The sequence below is a fragment of the Onychomys torridus genome, chromosome 3 (assembly GCF_903995425.1).
Source record: "Onychomys torridus chromosome 3, mOncTor1.1, whole genome shotgun sequence".
Classification (NCBI taxonomy): domain Eukaryota; kingdom Metazoa; phylum Chordata; class Mammalia; order Rodentia; family Cricetidae; genus Onychomys; species Onychomys torridus.
In genome coordinates, this window is record NC_050445.1 from 153,299,929 (window position 1) to 153,321,776 (window position 21,848).

A 21,848-nucleotide genomic window follows, 5' to 3' on the forward strand; every position below is an offset into this window, starting at 1 on the left:
TGTCACCTTGGCAGATCTAGAATCATGACAGATCTAGAATTGCCTAAGAAACAAATTTCCAGGTATGTCTGTGAAGGAGTAGGGTTAACTGCATAGGGAAAACCAACCCAAAATGTAGCACCATTCAATGATCTGGGGTTCTAAATAGAATAATAACAAGAGAGCTAGCTGAGCACCAACATCCATCTCTCTCTGCTTTTTTGTATTAATACAGATGCAATGTAACTGGCTATATCAGGCACCTGCCATGATGCCTTTCCTCAAAGTAGAAGCCAAAGATTTTCCTTTCTTCAGTTGACCTTTTCATGTATTGGGTAGAAATTATTCAAGACATTAAAAGAGGTTATTATTTCTCACTAAACATGTTTACTGGATGCTGTGTATATTAGAGCTCAAAAAGTTATCATTAGTAGAATATGATAACACTATATGACAGAAACCTATGTAACTTCAGAAATTAAATAACAAAACATATGGAAAGGTGCACATGATAAAACAATACAGAAAAAAATAAAATTTGCTAAACTGTAAAAAAAAAATCCATGAACCTTATTTTTAGATGCACCTGTTTTATGTTTTTCTAATGAAGCCTTCTTAGCATTCTGGAAGCATCTCCTGCTATGGTATTTGCAGCATGGCATCACCAATGTGATTTCTAAATACTGGGGTCAAATGTAGCCATTTGGTATTTCATTCTGTGTGGATACCAATTATCTGTCTGTAACTACATCAGGAATGTGTATGAGGCATTTATATTAATATCTTTTCTTCATCTTTGAACTCTGTGTAGGTGGGTGTGAGTGGGTGTGAGTGTGTGTGTGAGTGTGTGTGCCTGTGTGTCTATATGTGGTTGGTGCATGAGTGCATGCATTCATGTTTGTGTGTATTCACACATGGGTTGCATGCCTCTGTGTGTGTGTGTGCATGTGTGTAAATGCATGGGATCAAAGTGAACTAGAAAATCAAAGTGTCCAAGGCATCATGGATGAAATGAAAACACTACACATGGTCACCATAAAGATTAAAAACAGAAGTTAAATAGAAATGAGTGAGGAATCACTGAATGCAACAGATTTTTCACTCTGAGGGTATGGATAAGAGGTGCTTGCAAAGAAGTTAATCAAGAGCACAAAAAGTGTGTAAGAAATATTTGGTTTGTTTTGGTGTGTAATTGCTCATAATACTTTCTTATGATCTTTTGTATTCCTGTGAGATCCACCATGGTGGGAAAAGCAGTATCAGAGCTCAAGGCAGCCAATCACATCACACCCTCAGTCAGGAAGTGGAAGAGATAAAGACTGGCACTCAGTTCACTTCCTCCTGTCTATCCTGTTGAGGACCACAGCCAGTAGGATGAAGCTGTCTACATTCAGGGTGGGTCTCTGCTGAGTTAACAGCTGTGGAGACTCACTTCTGTATAGCTATATTTGAGTTTCTACATGTTTACAAGTGAACGAACATGAATTATAATATGAAAACCACAAGGCAATGGTCCAAGTTTCGTCTATTCTAAGCTATTTCCCATGAGTCAATGATTTCTGGAAACCTACAAGCAAGTGACCTTGTAGCCTCCCATTAGGGGCATTTGTTTATGCTGGCAGAGCCAGAGAATTTACTTATGCAACCCCATTGAGGATAACACTATTATGAATGGAGAAATGAGTCAACAAAGGTCAATGCATACCCCAAAATGAGGGAAATAGCCCCAACACAAATGACAGTGCTTGGCTACTGAGGAGGCTGAATGTAACATTATATAACTACAACAAAATTCTTCCGAATCACTTAAACCAACTGTTTCTGCCAACAGTTTGTAGATAACTACCAACCTTTTTTAACTTGATGACTGAATAGAACTAGTATCAGTATATCAAACAGTTACATCGTCTCCAGCTCACCAAGAAAACTTTAAAGCAACTCCCTAGAGGATATTATTTTAAGAGATTATTTTTTAACTTGGCCCCAGGTTCTGGCCATAGGGCAGGACCCCCCATCCCCACCGGGAAGGTTCCCCCTCTCCAAGACCCTCTGGTGGACCCTATTATTTTAATTTATATGTGTGTGTATCTTCATGAGGTCAGGAATATATGAGTAGAGATACCCAGAGAAGCCAGAGGTGACAAATCTTTTGGAACTGGAGTTACAGGCAGTTGTGAGCCTCCCAACAGAGGTGCTGGGAACTGAACTGGAATCTTCTGGGGGATCACTAAGTGCTCTTAATCACTGGATCCATCTCTCTAACTACCCTGAAAGATGCTACCATGTAACATAGATAGACATAGGTTAAATACAAACTGCAGCCTATCTGAGTTCATCTACTCTCCCAGTTCTTAGCACATTAGCTGAGTCACAGGAAGAGTCTTAACTCACACAACCAAAAAAAAAAAAAAAATCATGGTGCTAATTGGCTATGGCCATAGGCTTCATTTCCCCTGAAGTTTTTGCAAAAGACTTAATCATGAATCATCAGTACTAGCTAATATAATTAGATGAAGTTTTACATTTATTAATAAACAAACTGCAATTATGCTTTTGTGGAATGCATCTTTTTTCAATTTCATCTGCACATAGCTGAAAGGGTCTTGGTTAGACAATGCAGCAAATAGATGTAATTTACTCAGATTCCTTTTCTTTGGAATCCCATTGTACCTACCATCATGCAGTTACTGCTTTCCTTTCCTCTGGATGACAGTGTTCATCTACCTGATGTAAGTAAACCAGCTCCAAAAAATTACTTTCAGATGCCTCAAGTTTCCCATGCTTCTCTGTAAGGAGGCATTGAGGACTTTCCATTAAGAATGTACTTTAGGATGTGAGGGTGATGTGGCTGTGAAATGTGTCATGCCATTGATCATCAGGGTTAATCTAGTTGATCTGGCCGGCTAGGTAGGTACCCTTTCCACTCATTCAGTTCAGGAACTCATGCCTAGGAATGATGCTACTACCCACAGTGAAGTTGTCATTCCATATCAATTAACATAAAACAATCTTCCACAGACATGCCCACAGGCCAACCCAACATAAACCATTTCTCATTGAGACTTTCCTTCAAGATGAATCTAGGGTTGTGTCAAGTTGGCAATAAGCTAACCATGATGCCAGCTTAAGTTATATAGGTGAGTTACAGACCATCCTGGATACATTGTAAGACCCTGTCACAAAACAACCAAAAGAAAAGAAAGGGAAAAACAAAGCAAGAGAAAAAGAAAGGATGAGATGGATCAAACTTATTTCTTTGCCCAAGAAGTAACTAACATCCTTTGACGCTCATAAAAATTACTCCTGAACACTAAGAATTGGTACTTCCATAAATAAATTCATGTATTTTCAAAATTTAAATAAATCTCATTCACCAAATGACTGAGAGAACTAAAAAATTATATGTACTGCCTTTGAGGAGATTTCATACATCAATAAAACCAAAAGAAGCATAATACCACACCTTTATCCACCGTCCCATAGACCTCCAGTGGATCTGATCATCACTGATGCCTGAGACACAGTGCCCTACACCTGACCCACTATCCACAGCCTTCCTTGCCAAGCTCTACTTTAGCTGCCAGAAAGATTACCTAATTAGTAAATTCTTATTAATGTATTACTACCTTCAACTTTTTAATTTTGTGTTTTTCCCAAGCAGATACATATTTTAATAAGGGTCTTTTTGTTGTCTTTCTTTTTTAATTAAAAGGACTGGTTCACCTCTTTTGAGAATTTTAAAATACTCAAAGCCAAAGAGATAAGTATATTAAGTCTAAATGATCTTTTGAGATCTTTCATAATTATTATATACATTATAATATTATAAAAAATTTATAACTACTTATTCAAATGAATACCACAGAAAATAATTTGCATAAGGGAAATAAAATGAACAGGTTAATCACACAGACTCACTTAATGCAAGACTCACAAAGCATTCAACTCATTAAGTTTTAGCTTGTGTATACAGGACACTCTTCCTACTCCATATTCACACAAGCCTAAAGATACTGTTTATTCATGGAAAGTTCATAGGGAAGATTTCTCCCCCACAGTTCCTCAAGCTCTGGCCTGTAGAGAGCTTTTCCATTGTGCTGCTGGGCTGCATTGGCTTTTCAGTTTGGCTGACTTCAGCTGGAATGACCACTTCAGCAGCCATTGTCTGCATGCTACCCTGAAATTACTTTAGAATGTTATTCACCATCCCTCCTTCAATTGCTAATGCTAAATGCCTCTAAACCAGATAGACCTGAAGCTCCATCAAGCAGGAACTTAATCCAATTTACCTCTAAGTCACCTCCCAGCCCTCATGCACCTTAGTATCTGGAACAACAGAGATACTTGAGGCTGAGCTAACACTCGGTGGTGGAATGCTGCCTAGTGTGCAAGGAGCCTGGGGTTCAATCCCCAAGTAGGAGGAGGCAAGTTTATATATTTAGGATGTTGATTTTTCAACTCTTTTGATGAAAAATATAACCCAAGACACATCAAACAAAATTTCACAGGCCAAGTATAAAGAAAAGATCCAAAGGGAGTTCTGCAGAGTGTTTTAAAAGTCACCCTGAAGAATCAGGAATGCTCTCTATATATAAGGAAATCACTTTTCTTTACAGACATACCAGAGATTAAGTGGTATAGCTGCTAAAGTGGTCATTGCTGACATATAATGCCTATGAAAGTCTAAATATAAATTATGCTACCTATCATAAAGATCCATGTATAGCAGAGAAGACATGCCTAAAAGCCAGGAATGGCATCTGCAATGCCAGCACTTGGGAGATGAGGAAAGATGAGGAGTTCAAAGTTATCCTTGGTTACATGTGGAGTTCAATACCAGACGAGCCAACATGGGGCTGCACATCAAAACAAAATAAAATGTTTTAAGTGGAATAAAGATACGATCAGAAACAAAAGACCATGAGTTTTCCTGTGCTCTTTCTCTCGGAAAGCAATTATAGGACAAATGCCATTTAAGTAAGGTGATGGGGACTGAGACAACTCAGGCATAGAAGTGCTTGCCTCACATAAGGGCAAAACTGTGGAGTGTGGTGGTATGTGCACCTAACCCCAGAACATGAGAAGGTGAACAAGGAAGGTCCTGGGGCACCCTTGCCAAAAATGTCTGGCAAGTTCCAGGTCCATGACAATTTGGTCCTTCTCAGGATAACTCTTGAGATTGTCATTGAGCTTCTACATGTATACACACACACACACACACACACACACACACACACACACACACACACAAATAAATAAACAAACAAATATATAAGACTGTGTCCTTATGTACAATGAGGAGTCTCTATCTAATTCCTGATAAATGATATTTTAGATGTAAAATCACTGGATTTATGTCTTTGGTGTTCCCCCACTTCACTATAAATGGCTCCTGATATATATTTTTTTTCTTTGTTCCTTGAGAATTTCATGCATGCTTACAATGTACTTTGATAAAATCCGTCCTCCACTCCTTCCCCTCCAACTCCCCCAGAATGCCTCCCACTTCTTGTATTCTCTCTCTCTCTCAGCTTCATATGATCTTTTTTTTTTAGGTTTTTTTTTTTTTTAGTTTTTTGAGTCAGGGTTTCTCTGTGTAGGAGCCTATAATCCTTTTAAAGCCCACTAAGTCCATTTAGTTTTCCATTTTATGAACTGTTTACAAAATAGTTCTTATAGTATTACAAACTATTTCTGAGTATCCATAGCCTTGAGAGAGTGGTTATAACTCCCCCATTTCCCTAGCGGTCTCTTTGCATATAACCACACTTTATTGTTATTCCTTAAACTATTTTAAAAATGTCACTTGCTTACTGTTATACTTAATTGTTGAAAATATCACTTATATTTCACAAAAATGGAAACCCCAAAACTTCTTCCCCTGATGCACCATTAACCCCACAAAGGTACTCAGTATGTGCTCTGCTAATATTTACCCAAGTGTTAATGAGATGATGGTCCACCTGCTCCAGCTGCCTATGAAGCACTTTCCATCCATAGGATGGAAATTAATGACAAAGCCTCCCTGGTGACAGAGCTAAGCAAGGCAAGGGGTGTATAAAAGCCAGCTTGCCAGTTGTCAAGCCGTGTGAGCGGAGTTGGGCTGTGGTTCCTGAAGCTTCTGGCTATCAAGGCAGTTTCTGACATTGCTGACACTGATTACTAAAAGGTAAAGAACATCCTGTGCTTGGGAAGATGTTATTTACTAAAAGAAAAGTAATCTTTGTGCTACTTGTAGGAAATTACTCCAGGAAAAGAGTAAAAGATTAATGTGTTATAATAGAAACTTTCATGTTGTTTTAAAAAGGGAATTGAACATTTTGAAACTATTTCAAAGTTGACAAGCATAAGTAAAAATTAACAGAAGTCCTTGTAAAGTATGCTTTAAAATTTCTTTAAAGGTTTTAATTTAAAATTGCATCAATCAGAACTGAAGGACGTGGCTTGACTTCATCGTTTTCTCTTCTCAGGGAGCTTGAGAAGCAATGCACATCTTAAAGGTGCCAGCTGCTCTCCTCATCCTCTCTGTGGCACTAAACCACTTGAAAGCTACACCTGTCAGAAGGTTGGTAACCTGAAAATCCCTAATTTTAAAATGTGTGGGGAAATTAGAATTCAACACCACTATGTAACTAACAGCCCTTGTATTGTTCAATTTCTAAGCAAATCTTGCCGTTAGCAGTACTTAAGGTGAATGGTTTCCTAATTCTGTGTTCTTCCAGGACAAAGTCAGTGACTGAGGAATGACTGGTAGAACTTCTTATAGACAGCCATAGATGGTAACATTTTTCTGGAACTTATTAGAACCTACAGGGGCAAAGCCAGAGTAAGATGCCAGGAAAACTGACAGGCGGACAGTCATATTATTTGAACCCAATTACTGAAAGAAACTGAAGGGATTGAACAAAACATTGGTTTTTATGTCACTTGGAATTTTGCTGCATATTTAAACTGCTTTTTTTTTCCTCCTCAGAGGGGTCTGGAAGTATCCAAACTTCTACATCTCCTTCAGGAATTTGAAACTATAAAATAGGAAGCAAATGAAAGGTGTTTTTAAGAAGTTAAATTTCAGAAATAGTTAAAAAGTCATTTGCTATTTGAAAGTCAATCCTTGTAGTGGTCACACAGAGATATAAATTCTGCACACGGTGACTCTGAGCATCTGTGAATGTAAGTTAGCAATACCTGAAATATTGTCAATACACATCATCAAGATTTCTGAGGAAGGCTTACTGGAAACATCGAAGGTAAACAAAGAAAACTAAACAGTGGTTTGAGGAAATCTAGGGTCATTAAGGCAGCTGGCAGAATAGTAGTGATTACAAGCTACAGATGTAAACCACTAAAAACTATAATTCTCCATCTATTTAAAACATTCCTATTACCAAATCCATGGATCTGATTTAAACAAAGTAACAAGAATTTGTGCCTATATCAGTTTGGCTCCATATATCTTAGGAGACCAAACATAAGCACTCTTTGACAGCACAAAGAACTAAATGCACCTTTGAAAAAGAACGTGGTTTAAGTCTCTCAATAGAATTATCATCATCATCTCTCTCTTTGTCTCTGGGGTATTTGTTCTTGGGTGAAGTTCTGTGTCAATGTGCAGACATTTCTATAGCGCTAGCTATGATTAATAGCAGGAATTATCAGAAAATGGTTTTTGTCATCTGAAGACTTACCTGGTTTCACACAGTGTTCTCTGAACTGACCGTAATTTTCAATTGGCTTTTTCATAGATAAAAATAACTGTAAAACCAATATGAAGCTTCTAATAAGAACAATCATATCATGATGGAAAATTTAACAGTATTACCTAATGTGTCTTCCAGTGTCTTGATTTTTTTTTCTACAACTATATATGGAGATTTGCTCAGCACCTCTACCGAGTGTGTCTGTGGGTGCTCACATCTTATACAGCGAACTTTACTCTAAAATAGGATAAATCACAGCATTACTGTCTGTCATATCATTTTCCCATTTTCTCATAATCATTTATCTTGTACACACTCATAAGACAGTCTTAAATGTCTTTTAATGCATTTATTTACATCAGTACCCTTTGGAGGATAGAGGCTATACACACACACACACACACACACACACACACACACATTCACACCTAGTTGGATCACTAGCAGCTCCCAACAGTAGCTTCACACCTACATGTGAATGTTAATGTAGACAAATCATTAAGAAATGAAATCCCAAAAGTGGAGATAGCATCTCTTGCACTGACTTTGTCACCCTTAGCTGGCACTCCAATGATTGTTTTTGAATAGTCGTGTGCATTTGTTCACCATCTTCAGATGGAAGCTTTCTTGGGGGAAGCAATACTGCATCTAGGATACAAGCTTAAGATATTTCAGTGTCTTTCATGAAAAGTGGTGGTCCTTGCAGCTAACTCAATATGATAATGTTTTATTTAGATAAGGTAAGGTACTGTTATTACCCTCTAATCAGTTCTCAAAGTCCAGCCCCACTTGCTTGTGGAGAACTCTACAGTCTGCTCCCATCACTGTCAAGAACATCTGCAGAGATTGCTCTGCATTGGTAGATCATGTTCCCAACTGTCTTAAATCTATCAGTTTTCAGGTTCACAGACCAACTTCTAGTCCCAGATGTTTTATTTAGAAAAAGTCATGTAATTTAAAATTTAATGTCATGTGTTTGGAAACACTGGCAAAAGTTTTTAAAGCATTAAGTCATTTCTTTGAAATACGGTGTTCATGTGTGCTATAGCTTCAAAAAACAGATAGTATCTTTGAGATTAATGCAGATGAAAAATGTAGATTGCACTGGGGGGGGTGGTACACACTTGTAATCCCTGCAGGAAGACGATGCTAGTCTGAGATTTAAAAGTGGAAATTTGCTTCAAACAATGAAAAATAAATGAACATTTGAGTCCCACAGTGGGCTTCCTTTGGCTACTAACTGTTTCTTTATTGTATATTTACACAAAACAAATAGCCAGATCACTTGATGCTGACAGAATCTAACTGGGGGAAATACAGCAGTAAGGAGACAAAATAATTTCAAAAATTCATATAAAACATTTAGGCCTAGGGTATCTCTGCAGAGAGGCAATGATGATTCAACACTCCCACCCACAAAGTCCTCACAAAGAGACATTCATAGCACTTAGTCCCCAGCTGTGCTTCATCTACATTGTCCTTCATGGTCATTGAATTTTTAGCCCCATAACTTTTACTTTCTACTTTACATGTATCTAGATCTTTTGTTGTTGTTTTGAGACAGGGTTTCTCTGTATAGCTTTGGTGCCTGTCCTGGATCTCACACTGTAGACCAGGCTGGCCTCAAACTCACAGAGATCTGCCTGCCTCTGCCTCCCGAGTGCTGGGATTAAAGGCGTGCACCACCACCGCCTGCCTTATCTGTCTTCTTAATGTTTCTATACTATTTATTGTAGTAAGAATACTCAATGTGAAATCTGCTCTCACAAAAAATTTTAGCATGCAAAAATTTTGTACTGCTGACCAGTGATCTTGAGAACACATTCACCTTGCTGCCAACTGCTTAGTAGCCAGCAATTTACCCCTTACCTGATGAACAGCATTCCAGTATTTGATTCACAAGTTTGACTGTGTGTGATGTCTCCTTTGTGTTCACTCAACATGTAATTTCCTATACCTGAGTTATCTCACTTTGCACAATGTCTTTAGTATTGCATATTGCAGTATTCCTTCATGACATCTTTCTCTTGATGTTTTAATTGAGTAATCTCAAGAAACATACCAAAATATTGTTCAATTTTTGTCGAAAAGATAGAGGAAATGAATACACCTTTAGAATCTCCACATATTCCAGGCTAGATTTAAATCATACATTCCAAATCCTTTATGTATAACATAACATAAATCCACCAACAAGACTTAGAAGAAGATAGAGGGGTTTTTTTTATTATTATTATAAAAACATGTGCCCCAAATATCCAGAGATTACTCTTTTGTTGTTTTGTTTTGTTTTGGTTTGGTTTTTGGTTTTTCAAGACAGGGTTTCTCTGTGTAGCTTTGCGCCTTTCCTGGAACTCACTTGGTAGCCCAGGCTGGCCTCGAACTCACAGAGATCCACCTGCCTCTGCCTCCCAAATGCTGGGATTAAAGGCGTGCACCACCACTGCCCAGCAAGATTACTCCTTGTATTGTGAACTGCGATGCTGACCCCAGTGGAAGGTGCTGTGTAGTTTTGTGGTCAAAAATCAATTCTTCTACATGTTCTGGGTGTCAGAAAGAGCCAAAGTCCTGAGTAACTACTATAAAAATACTCCCCTTCTTTCACTGCCCAAGATAGTGGAGAAGACATGGCTGCCTCTCAACCTGGTACTTCTTTCTTATTTGTGCAGTGGTACCAACCATCTGATGGACAAACGGAAGTGCAACACAGCCACATGTGCCACACAACGCCTGGCAAACTTTTTGGTCCGTTCGAGCAACAACCTTGGTCCTGTCCTCCCACCAACCAACGTGGGATCAAACACATATGGCAAGAGGAATGCAGCAGAGATTCCAAACAGGGAATCTTTGGATTTCTTACTCCTTTAGAGTCAACATTCTTCTTCATCTCTTGTTACTTTATGTGTAAATGCTCTGGTAATTTCATTAGAAATTTAACAGTGCCTTTTTCATTTCCACTATGAATGCAAGATGATGTGTCCCATCCTTTCTGGCCGTGTGTGTAAATCCTTATTCTAAGAACTGTTTTAGGACTGATCAAGGTCAGGCTGAAGACAGTGTCTCTTCACACATGTTCTTGAAATACTTAAAGTTTCTTTTCTTACCTTGTAACTTTATGATTCAAGTTCAACAATAAAGGAGACCATAGGAGCATGAAACCTGACAAGTTATTAACTGCTAATAGCAAAGTTCTGATTCTGGACAATGGAAAAGCAAGTATTCTAGGTACCTGTTCAGATGCCATTTCAAAATAAATTAGCAAAATTGTTGCAGTATATTTGATCACACTGTGAACCCCAAGATTGTGTTACTTACTGGGAAAATCTGTTTCTAGTGGTAGTGTGGCTCAGCCCTAGCACACACACCTTTAATCTAAGAGCTTTCTAGTTACTGTAAACAGGATTAAATAAAGTCAGCCATAGGTCAAGAGATGGAGCAAGCAGCCTGGTGACAGGACGTGAACATAAGAAAAAAATAGAGAATAAGAGGGAGTCATAAAAAGATGCACAGGAAGTAGAAAGGAGGGACATTCAGTTTGAGGGTTTGTTGTTGTTGTTGTTGTTGTTGTTGTTGTTGTTGTTGTTTGAGACTGCTTAGGAGAAAGGCCTTGTTTTCTGGGACATCAGTAGAGAAGGAAGGTCAGCCAGGTGTTTGTTCTGCTTCTCTGAGCTATCAGGCTTTCACCCCAGCATCTGGCTCCCATGCCTTTATTATTAAACTTGAAAATTTGAGATCTAATTTAAAACAACACAAAATCTTGTTCTGATGTAATTAAAAAAAAATTTCAATTCTGTTCTTTAATGTGCTTGCTGGTACTAAAAAGGTGTTTTGAAAGATAAAGGTGGTTTGTGTCCATGAGGGGTTCATTGCATTTTCTACAGTGAGTTTTAATGATATGTCTATGACTTTATTCTGTTGAATATTTATACAGCCATATTTATATCCAGCATATTCCATCCTGTCTTCTGTTACTTATGTCTTCAACTAAGAGACCACAAATTCTGGGAACTCAAGCCTATATGTCGACTTATTCTATTGGCTAAGTCAGGGAAGTTTCTAGATGAATGGTGTGACTCTGTAAGTCAGTGTTACAATCTACATGCTTTTCCCTGACTACAAATTGGAACCACTAGAACTAACATTAATGTATACAAATGTCTATAACACTACCTTATATCATTTTTTTAACATATGGTCTTGTTATGGAGCCATAGTTGTCCTGGAGCTCGTTATTAGATCAGGATAGCTTCAAACTCACAGAGATCTGCCTGCCTCTGCCTCCCAAGTCCTGTGATTAAAGTTGTGATCCATGACACCTGGCTCTGTTATTTTAAAAAACAATAATAGGGGCTGGGGAGATGGCTCAGAAGTTAAGAGCACTGGCTGCTCTTCCAGAGGTCCTGAGTTAAAGTCCCAGCAAACCACATGGTGGCTCACAACCATGTAGATCAGGATAGCTTCAAACTCACAGAGATCTGCCTGCCTCTGCCTCCCAAGTCCTGTGATTAAAGTTGTGATCCATGACACCTGGCTCTGTTATTTTAAAAAACAATAATAGGGGCTGGGGAGATGGCTCAGAAGTTAAGAGCACTGGCTGCTCTTCCAGAGGTCCTGAGTTAAAGTCCCAGCAAACCACATGGTGGCTCACAACCATCTGTAATGAGAACTGGTGCCCTCTTATGGGTCCTGTAGGTAGAATTCTGTATATATGATAAATAAACAAATCTTTAGTGTTTCACATACATAGATAACATATGATGATCATATTCTTAATTTCCCCCTCCAACACCCCTGAACGCTCTCAATATGTCTCCCTCCCAACTTCATGTCTTCCTTCTTTCTCTCTAAAGGAACTTAGCTTGCACTTCCAAAAAAATAGAAAATAAAATAGTGAATCTCATTCTTAATGAGAATCTGACTCACAGATATGACTTGAACATTGAAATTTCCTTCATGAAGTATGCTTTATATTCCAAAATAATTTTTTGCTATTGCTGTTGTTTTTAGTGTTGGGATTAGGAAAGGATACTTATGTTATGTTATTAGTTTCATATTTAAATGAACAAGTATGTAAATTTCTCTGTGTGATGTACCAACATTGATCCTGCTTTGAAAAACGACTAATTCCCAGCATTTCAGGTGGTGTGAGGTTCAGCTTATTTCAAAATGTGCCACAATAAACTCAATAAAGCTTTATTGTTTATCACATCTATGTAATAGTATCTGTGGTACAAGAAATAATATTGAAGCTGGGCAGTGGTGGCACATGCCTTTAATCCCAGCACTTGGGAGACGGAAGTAGGTGGATCTCTGAGTTCAAGGCCAGGATCAAATTCCAGGACAGGCAGGTCTACACAGAAAAAGAAAGGGAGAAAGAAAGAAAGAAAGAAAGAAAGAAAGAAAGAAAGAAAGAAAGAAAGAAAGAAAGGAAGGAAGGAAGGAAGGAAGGAAGAAAGAAAGAAAAAAGGAAAAAAGAATATCAGTTAAACTATATGTGCTATATAATTTGTATTATAATTAGGTTTTATATTAGTTGGGGTAATCTAGAGGAACAGATAAGATATATTATATATATTCCTGAGCCCTGATTCACTCTTTGCTGCACAGCTGCCCTGAGATGAGCAACTTTGCTCTGCCACACCCTTTCACTATGATGTTTCAGCCTCACCAAATTTAGGGAAGTCTGTTGTCTTTCTTCATAGATCTATAAACTAAATCATGAACATTTTAAAAAAGAAAGAAAGAAATCAGAAGAGAATCAGAAGGAAAGAGGAAACAAGGGCTTGAGAGATGACTCGGAAGTTCTGAGTTGCTGTTCTTACAGAGGCCTCAAGTTTGGTTTCCAGCAACCACATAGAGTAAGTCACAACCACCTGTAAACCCAAATCCTGGAGGATACAACTCCCTTTAATGATCTCCACAGGCACCTGAGTCATGTGCACAGACCCATACATTCACAGAGTAAAATTAGTAAAAATATATATTTTTAAGCAATGAGATATCTAGGTATATTTATATCTTTGTTATGTTAGTCATTGTTAATCCTTACAAAACCCTGTAATACTAGCACCTTTATGGAATAACATCATGGGCTGATTCATGTAAGATCATGTAGCTAAGAAATACAGTAGGCCCAGAGCTTCAATCCAGACACTAAGGTCCAGCTAATTTCTGTATTTTACAAGCAAACAGAAATATTTCTCTCCTCCTTCCATTATGCACCAACAGCTTCTCCTTTACAGAGCTGTGCCTGATAACTCTCTTTTGAGATGACCCCTTAAGTCAGCAAGCAGCAATGGAACTAAAATATTTATTCAAACTGTGAAGAGTTTGACCATTTAGAAAAAAATGGTCTTTGCCCACACACTATGAACAGGATTTCTTATCTTACAGTTTTAGAACCCAAACTCAAACAAAAAAGTTTGAGAAACACTAAATCTAACAAAATTAAATACTTCCAACATTGAAAGATTGCTCACAGTGTCTATTTTCCCTTCCAAAATTGTAATTATTTTAATGGTATATTTCTACAATCAAGTGTGCACCTGTGTGAGTGTGTGTGTGTGTGAGTGTGTGTGTTTGTGTGTGTGTGTGTGTGTGTGTGTGTGTTTGGTGGACATGTATGTGTGAGAGCGTGGGCACACATGTGCTATAGTACATGTGTGGAGGTCAGAGGATGATGCTGGTACCAGTCTCTACCTTCTGCCTTGTTTGAGGCTGGCTCCTCTGTTTGCTGGTCCCTCGCTGCAGATGGAAGACTTCCAGGAAATCTCCTCTCTTCTCCTCCCCTCCAACCACAGGAGTTCTGGGATTAGGGAAGCTACTGTCCAGCTCTCTATGGGTCCTGAGGATCCACACGCAAGTCTTCAGGCCTGTGTGAAAAGTATTTTACCCACTGAGCCCTCTCTCCAGAGCTGTATTTATCTTCCTACTGAGACTTGTATTTCTGTTTGGTAGAAAGCCGGGAAAACTTTCTTTTTTGATTCAACGAGAACTTTGATGCTAGAAATACTACCTTTGGGCACCTGAGTTCTGTCCATTCCATACCTTACACTTGGCATACCTCCACCTCCTGGCTCATATATCCTGATCACTCAAAACAGCTTTTTCCACCTTTGGGATATGCTCAGTTCTGTGCAAAAGCTGCACACTGTGTGTGTGTGTGTGTGTGTGTGTGTGTGTGTGTGTGTGTGTGTTTGTGTAACCTCTCCTGCTCCATTCAACTTTCCTCTGAATTCCAAGTTAACTACTTGTTTGTAGATTGCCAGATTTCTCAAACATTCCCTCAGTCACTAAAAGCTGTGTATGTAACTTGCTTTTGAATTTGATACTGTCATAGTGATTACAACCTCAAAACTACCTAGAAGACAACAGAGTTTCTTACATTTTGATCATCATGCTCAATTGTTATCTCTCTGTTTATCTGGCAAGCTTCCTGAGATCAGAGTTATATGAGAGCTAATATAATCCTCATAATATTTAAGATCATTATTTTCACAAAATAGGCGTTTGATGCATAGAGGTGTAGTTACTGTCATCTATGAATGATGAGTGAGGAAATGCATAAATGGATTTTGGTATAACAATAATTTTGTATAGTACAACAAAGTTAAAAAAGAGTAGCTTTTTTAAACTCTTTTTACAAAACAAAGGTAGTAATGTCTTCCACACATATTTTTATGAAAGATTAGGACTAAAATAAAGCATCTGGCAAGTCTTTTGTGCTTAACCAGTCATGCCTATTTTAGCCATGATGAGTGTATCTAAACAAAGGGTAGGGTGGCTTGGTATTATGGAGTATACTTCTGTTGTTGACTGCTAGCAGGACTGGAAAAGTGGGAAAGGGAAACCTGATCATGGTTGACAGCCTAAATGGACATAAAACAAAGATTGGAGAAAGCCTTGAAGATAAACAAGGAGAGAGATAGAATAACAATAATCCACCCACATATTAGGATATGCACCACCAGATCTCTTCCTGCCCCAAGATCCAAGTGACACAAAGACATACATACTGTACAATTACATCTAGAATTACAAAAATTTGACAGAACTGTGCAAGATCTAGGCTCTGCAAATCCACCAGCTTCCCTGTGAGAACATTCGTCCTGTTCTCTAGTGCAAAAGCTAAGATCCCCAAGGAGCTGTGAAAATCTTAGTTATAAGCAGATTAGAAAAGTAGGACGGAACTTAAGTCAGCAGAAATTTTACCACACTCCTTGGCTACTCTTCTTGCTGTGATAAAACACCCTGACATGAGACACTCTGGAGAACATGTTTGTTTTGATTTATACTTCCAGAGTACAGTCAGGCCCTGCGGTGCAGGAGTCAAAGCAGCTGGAGCTTACAGCAGCTGGTCACATGGCTGGTCACGTGGCATCTGCAGTAGGAGGCAGCAAGCACTGAACACTTGTGCTCAGCTCATTGTCTCCTGTTTCTACAGTCTAGGATCCCATCTTGGTTAGGGTTTCTATTGGTGTGGTAAAATCATGACCTAAAGCAACTTGGGGAGAAAAGGGGTTATTTCAATTACTTACTCTTCCACATCACAATGCGTCATTGAAGAAAGTCAGGGCAGGAACTCAAACTGGACAGGAACCTGGAGGCAGGAGCTGATACAGAAGCTGTGGAGGAGTGCTGCTTACTAGTTTGCTCCTCTTGGCTTCCTCAACTTGCTTTCTTAAAGAATCTAGGACCACCAGCCCAGGAGTGGATCCACCCACAATGGACTGGGCCATCCTACATCAATTACTAATTAAGAAAATTAGACAGCTGGATCTTATGGAGGCATTTTCTCAGTTAAGGTCTCCTCTCAGATGACTCTAGCTTGTGTCAAGTTAACACAAAAACTGAAGCCACACACCATCGAAGGAATTTAGGTGGGTCTTCCCACTTCAATTAATCTAGTCAAGATAATCCCCCACAAGCATGCAGAGGCTTTTCTTCCAGGTCATTCTAGATCTCATTAAATTGACAATTGAAACTATCATACTACATACATAACAAACTGTTAACAAATTAAGCTTATTTTAAATTGACTCCATGATCAGGCATTAAAAAAGGAAAATTAAGTCCATCAAACATGTGGAGTTAATTTTATATATGTGTGTATTTGTGTGTGTCTATTTCAATAGATAGATAAACAGACAGACATATAAATAACAGATAGATATGTATATATACTTAAATCTAGGTTTTACACATGGCAGAAAACATATGATAACTCCTATAACTGGGCAGATTTTTAAAATTCATTCTATGCAGGACATGATGATGGTTCACACCTGTTACCCCAACACTTGGGAGGCTGAGGCAAGAGGATTGTTCAAGGCAGGCCTGTGCTCTCCAGAAAGATCTATCAAAACCAAGGGATTGGTGTGGAGGGGTAAGGGTTAATTTCTGACACATAGGAGAACTTTGAAATTCAAGAGTCTCTAAAAAAAAAAAAAAAAAAGTCCCTCTGGCAGGGGAAATTCTTACCAAGTAGTAATTGAAGTTAGTTAGCAACTATCTAAGAGCTTTAAAGGAATGGAATGGATAGGCATAAGGTATAAGATAAATGATAGAGGAAGGCTTCAGGTAAGTTGAAAGGTCAAGAAGAAAGTACGAGAAAAAGGCATCAAGGAGTCCTGGCCAATTCCCAATACCTCTGTGCAGCTCTGGGCTCTGTGGGATGAAGTGGCTATGAAACAGGACCAGCCCTTGAAGTGTGAAGAAATTCCAAGTCTGGCTCTAGAGTTTTACTTGTTATTGAATTTATTATTTACAAGGAAATTTCTGCGTGTGTTCAGCTTCCAAGTGTTAAAGTAAACATTGGATTTTCTATTAGATGGTAAAGAGCCAAATAACAATAAGGCATTGAAAATAATAATAAAAATAAACTGAGCAAATGTCATGCTGAGAGGTGTGGGCTTTGGGAACAAGGCAGGGCTCTCTGAACATCCTGGGCATGTTTTCAAACCTTTGTGTACATTCCCAGCATTTCCTAGCTTCAGTTTCTTCATTTGTACAAGAAATAGTGATGTGCACGCATACATATCAAGAAATAAGACAAGATGACAGAGCACAGCAGAGGCCTTCAGTAAATAACTCTTGGCAGGATAACAGCATGATTTTTGCACTCTAGAATTTTATGGAATTGTTCAAAGCATGGGATGTTGAAGAAAAATATCGATCAACAGTTTTCACACTTGGTCCCAGCTTATTTCCAAGCCCTTTGAGCAAAACCATGAGAAAGAAAGGACAGTCATGGGTCATGATGTTTGGGAGATTCTAATAGCTACATCTAGTAAATTGCTGCAGGCCTAGGTTCTGGAATATATCTGGATGCAGAGACAGCCTGGCTCTACCTCACCACTGTAAGCATACACTGCAGTCCAATGACTACCCAAGGTGGCTGTTTTGAGACACAATGTGCTGAGCTTCCTTAATATCTGAGATTGTCCTCATCTCTAGTGTAGGTTATCCTTTGGGTATGTTAGCTGCAGGGGCTGAGTTGTCCAAGATGGATAATACACTGGGTTACCTCCAACAGAGATTGTCACTGTGATCAGTAAACTGAAGTAAATCATTTTTCTATCTATGAGACCTAAAGGTAACAGGATATGAAGATAACTCGTTTAAAATTTTGTCTTCATCATTCAGGTTACCCTGTACTTTTCTTACTGTGGATATAGGCTCTGAAAAGCTTTAGGGCTTTTTCTAATTTTTAAAACCACCCATATACTTTTCTTTCTAGTGTTTTCTGGGAATATATTAGGAATTATCCACCATTAAAAACACAGGCAGGTGAGATGGCTGGTGAGCTAGCCCCGGGATGCACACAGCCCCACCGCTCCACCACTGAGATGACAAAACCATGCCACCGTACTTGGCTCTTTTCTACATGGACTCTGAGGGCCAAACTCAGGTCCTCCTGTGTGCAAGATGAGCACATTGCCAGCTGAGCTGCCCTTCCAGACTCAAGGAGGGCATCTTCACACACACACACACACACACACACACACACACACACACACACACACATTAATTAAATGTATTCATTTATTTTACATCCTGACTGCAATTTCCCCTCCCTCCTTTCCTTGAATTCCCTCTCCCATCTCCCCACCCCCATCTCCACACAATCCACTCCTCCTCTGAGTCTGTTCAGAAAAGGCATGACACCCATGCCTCCCATGGGTGTCAACAACTCATGGCATATGAAGTTGAGGTCGGACTAAGCTCCTCTCCTTGGCTGGGCAAGGCAACCCAGTTTGAGGAATGGGTTCGAAGCCAGCCACAGTGTTAGGGACAAGACCTCCTCCTACCACTAGGAGTCCCACAGTAGACCAAGCTGCGAACAGTCACACATAAGTAGAGGACCTAAGTTGGTCCCACACAGGCTCCCTGGCTGTCAGTCCAGAGTCTGTGAGCTCCTAGGAGCCCAAGTTAGTTGTTTCTGTGGTTCCCTTGTGAAGTCCTTGATCCCCAGGCTCATACACAATCCTTCCTCCCTCCCTTCAACAGGATTCCCAGAGCTTGGCCCAGTGCTTGGCTGTGGATCTCTGCATCTGTTTCTGTAGATGTAACCATCTTGTTAAATAAGAAACACAGAGCCAATTGCAGAGTTAATAGCCAAGAGGTCAGAGCAATAGCTGAAAGCTGAAAACCTTACCCTTCACTGCTGCTTTGTCTTTCCTCAGACACTGGATGAAGGCTCAAAGAAGATATCTTAACAAGGGGAGATGCAGAATTAGCTTAGTGAATGGTCAATGTTCTGACTAGAAAATGGAAAATGGTCTGATGTCTGTATTGGTGAAATTATTAAGGCCACTCCACGTAGTTAAAAGGGAGGTTTATTTTGTGTCATAACTAACAAATGAAGGGATAGGTAGGTTGTAGGGTCTGGCAAAGGTATGGCACAGTCCAGCAGTGTTCTCTGGAGAACTCTGCTCAGTCTACCTCCAGTGTCCAGGGTCTGGGCACCAAGAGATCCCTCTCATTTGGATCCTGGGTCTTCAGCATCCTCCCTCAGCCCTGCCTTGTAGGCGTGACCATTACTGAAGCCTCAATGGGGGTTGGAACTTCCAGGCCAATGCTGGGATGGCTACCCACTACATCTCCCCCTTTTGTCTAAATAAGAAGGTTCTAACCTAATACAAGACTATACACAAAGAGATGGTTATCAAATATTGTCCAGGAGTAATGAGAGATAATGACCTAGATAAGATGCAACTACAAGTAGGCCATTTTGTGCCAAGAAGACAAACTTTCAAATGGAAATGGAAATATCTTAGAAGCCCTTCTTTATATATATATTCTTATGGAAATATAGAAAAACATCATTATAACAGAATCAAAGCTATATTCATGAAAGTGTGTATTTCTGACACTATAGTGCTCGATGAATTCAAATATTAAGTAGTCATACCAATTAGCTTTATTGAACACCAAGATTTATAGACTAAAAACCAGGCACATACAAACAGAAGTGGCATGTCACTGGGACATTTTTAAAAGAATAGCCCACACAGAGATGAAAGACTTCCTTTGGGCTTTTCATAATATTACCTCAGATGTTGTTTAAGAGTTTTGTAGAATATTTAAAATGCATAAAGAAACCTTCTGGGTAGAGAAGCATACAATGGTCACACACACATGTGGAGGCCCACAGAGGTTTCCTAGTGATATCTGAGCTTGCTTTATCCAGCAGAGCTTTATTAAAGGATTGCTTGACCATGTGCATGGTTTCTAGGTGACTGGAAGGGTCTACACTTGATTGAGCTGGGGGAGGGGCGGTCTTTTGCTCCACCTCTTGGCATTCCTATAAAAGGCCCTTAGAAGAGCCAGAAGAGGCCAGTGGATAATGATCCAGGCCCTCCCGAGGATGTCCTGTGTTTCTGTCTGACTCTCTCCCCTCTATCCTTCTGTCTAAATCTCTTACCCCTCTCTCCTCAAGAGTACGCTGGGGGAAATGTGGGAGCCAGTCTCCCAGCTGGGCTCCCCCATACCTGGGTGCAGTATGTCCAGTTTCCAAGCTGTTGTCACTTTATTGTATTTTCTACATATAAATACAAACCTAAATTTCAGTTTATGCTATCCAAAAATGGAAGGGAGAATGGGGATTTGTATAAAAGATGTTTACCAAGACAGGGTCTCATTTCTGTAGCCTAGACTATCTACAAACTCATAGCTGTGCTCCTAACTAAACTTCCCAAGTGCTGCATTTACAGGAAAAAGTTGCCATGCCTGTCCTTAAAATTTTTGCAATATATTTATAGTTTAAATAGTTTGCAAAGTGGCTGAGGTGCAGGAAGCTGTGGGAGAATGAAGACATTTCTCGCCTCCAAATTTTTGCATCCTGGCCAACCTTTCCCATCTATGTTCTCATATTCTTTTCTTTCCATGTAGACAGTCATACCAAATACATGTTGGATCATCCAAGCTGCTGCAAGTGTCATGTCCACACTTACTATAAGCATTATTTGTAGAAACAGGTTGCAAGTACAGCTAACTTTACAAATAGGGTTCATGTGGTGATATCAGAAGATAGCTTTGACCTTTTCTTTCCAATACAGGTTATTAGACCACTTCTATTTCCAATTCTCAAACCAGCCTTGTTGCTTTCTCTTGGTTTCCAAAGGACAAAGGGACATAGTAGAGAGAGATGGCTCAGCCAGTGGTTAAGAGCACTGGCTTCCTTTACAGAGGACCTAAGTTCAATTCTCAGCACCAATATGAAGGCTCACAACCATCTGCAACTCCAGTTCTAGAGAACCAACACCCTTTTCTGGCCTCTTCAGGCTCCTGTGCACACACAGTACATATAAACTCATACAATCACACACACATGCACATAAAAATAAACAGATTAAGTTTTTTAAAATTTCAGATTATCTAGTTTTTTCCATCCCAGTTGCTCTCTTCACCTAATGCTCATTCCTTCTCCCAACTGAATAAACTCCATCAACTGCACAGTTACAACCTTCAGGGGAGGGTTTGATGAAACATATGTCATCCCTGCCTGCCTGCCCAATGTTTTAATCTGGCCCTTTCTATTCATAGTAGCAGTGGGATCGTGGACAATCTCAACCCTCCTTCATTACTTGCAGGGTAAATGCATCTCCTCTGATTATCACACACAATTTCTCCTGCAGCAGTAGCTACAGAACACTTTCTCTTGAGGTTTCA

At 39.4% G+C, this 21,848-nt stretch overlaps 2 protein-coding genes across 4 annotated transcripts in view; one reads left to right on the forward strand and one right to left on the reverse strand.

Annotated features, from left to right (window-relative positions):
• The window catches only part of LOC118579404 (solute carrier organic anion transporter family member 1A5), a 94,957-nt gene that overhangs the window by 67,484 nt on the left and 5,625 nt on the right, over positions 1 to 21,848 (reverse strand). The window contains exon 2 of one of the 3 annotated variants that reach the window (XM_036180653.1): positions 14,376 to 14,548. The exons of the other annotated variants lie outside the window; for them this stretch is intronic. The gene's annotated coding sequence lies outside the window, so the exon portion shown is untranslated. The remainder of the gene's footprint in view (positions 1 to 14,375; positions 14,549 to 21,848) is intronic. 3 annotated transcript variants of the gene reach the window in all.
• On the forward strand, positions 6,078 to 11,175 carry LOC118579406 (islet amyloid polypeptide). The gene is made up of 3 exons (XM_036180658.1): positions 6,078 to 6,148; positions 6,450 to 6,544; positions 10,346 to 11,175. The coding sequence occupies exons 2-3, from the start codon at positions 6,465 to 6,467 to the stop codon at positions 10,542 to 10,544; spliced, it is 279 nt and encodes a 92-aa protein (XP_036036551.1). The 5' UTR covers positions 6,078 to 6,148; positions 6,450 to 6,464; the 3' UTR covers positions 10,545 to 11,175.

Excerpts from the sequence above, each read along its gene's own strand:
- LOC118579406 (XM_036180658.1), top strand. The coding sequence starts at position 6,465 with ATGCACATCTTAAAGGTGCCAGCTGCTCTCCTCATCCTCTCTGTGGCA. Across the intron at positions 6,545-10,345 it reads AAAGCTACACCTGTCAGAAG|TGGTACCAACCATCTGATGG; the intron begins GTTGGTAACCTG and ends TTATTTGTGCAG.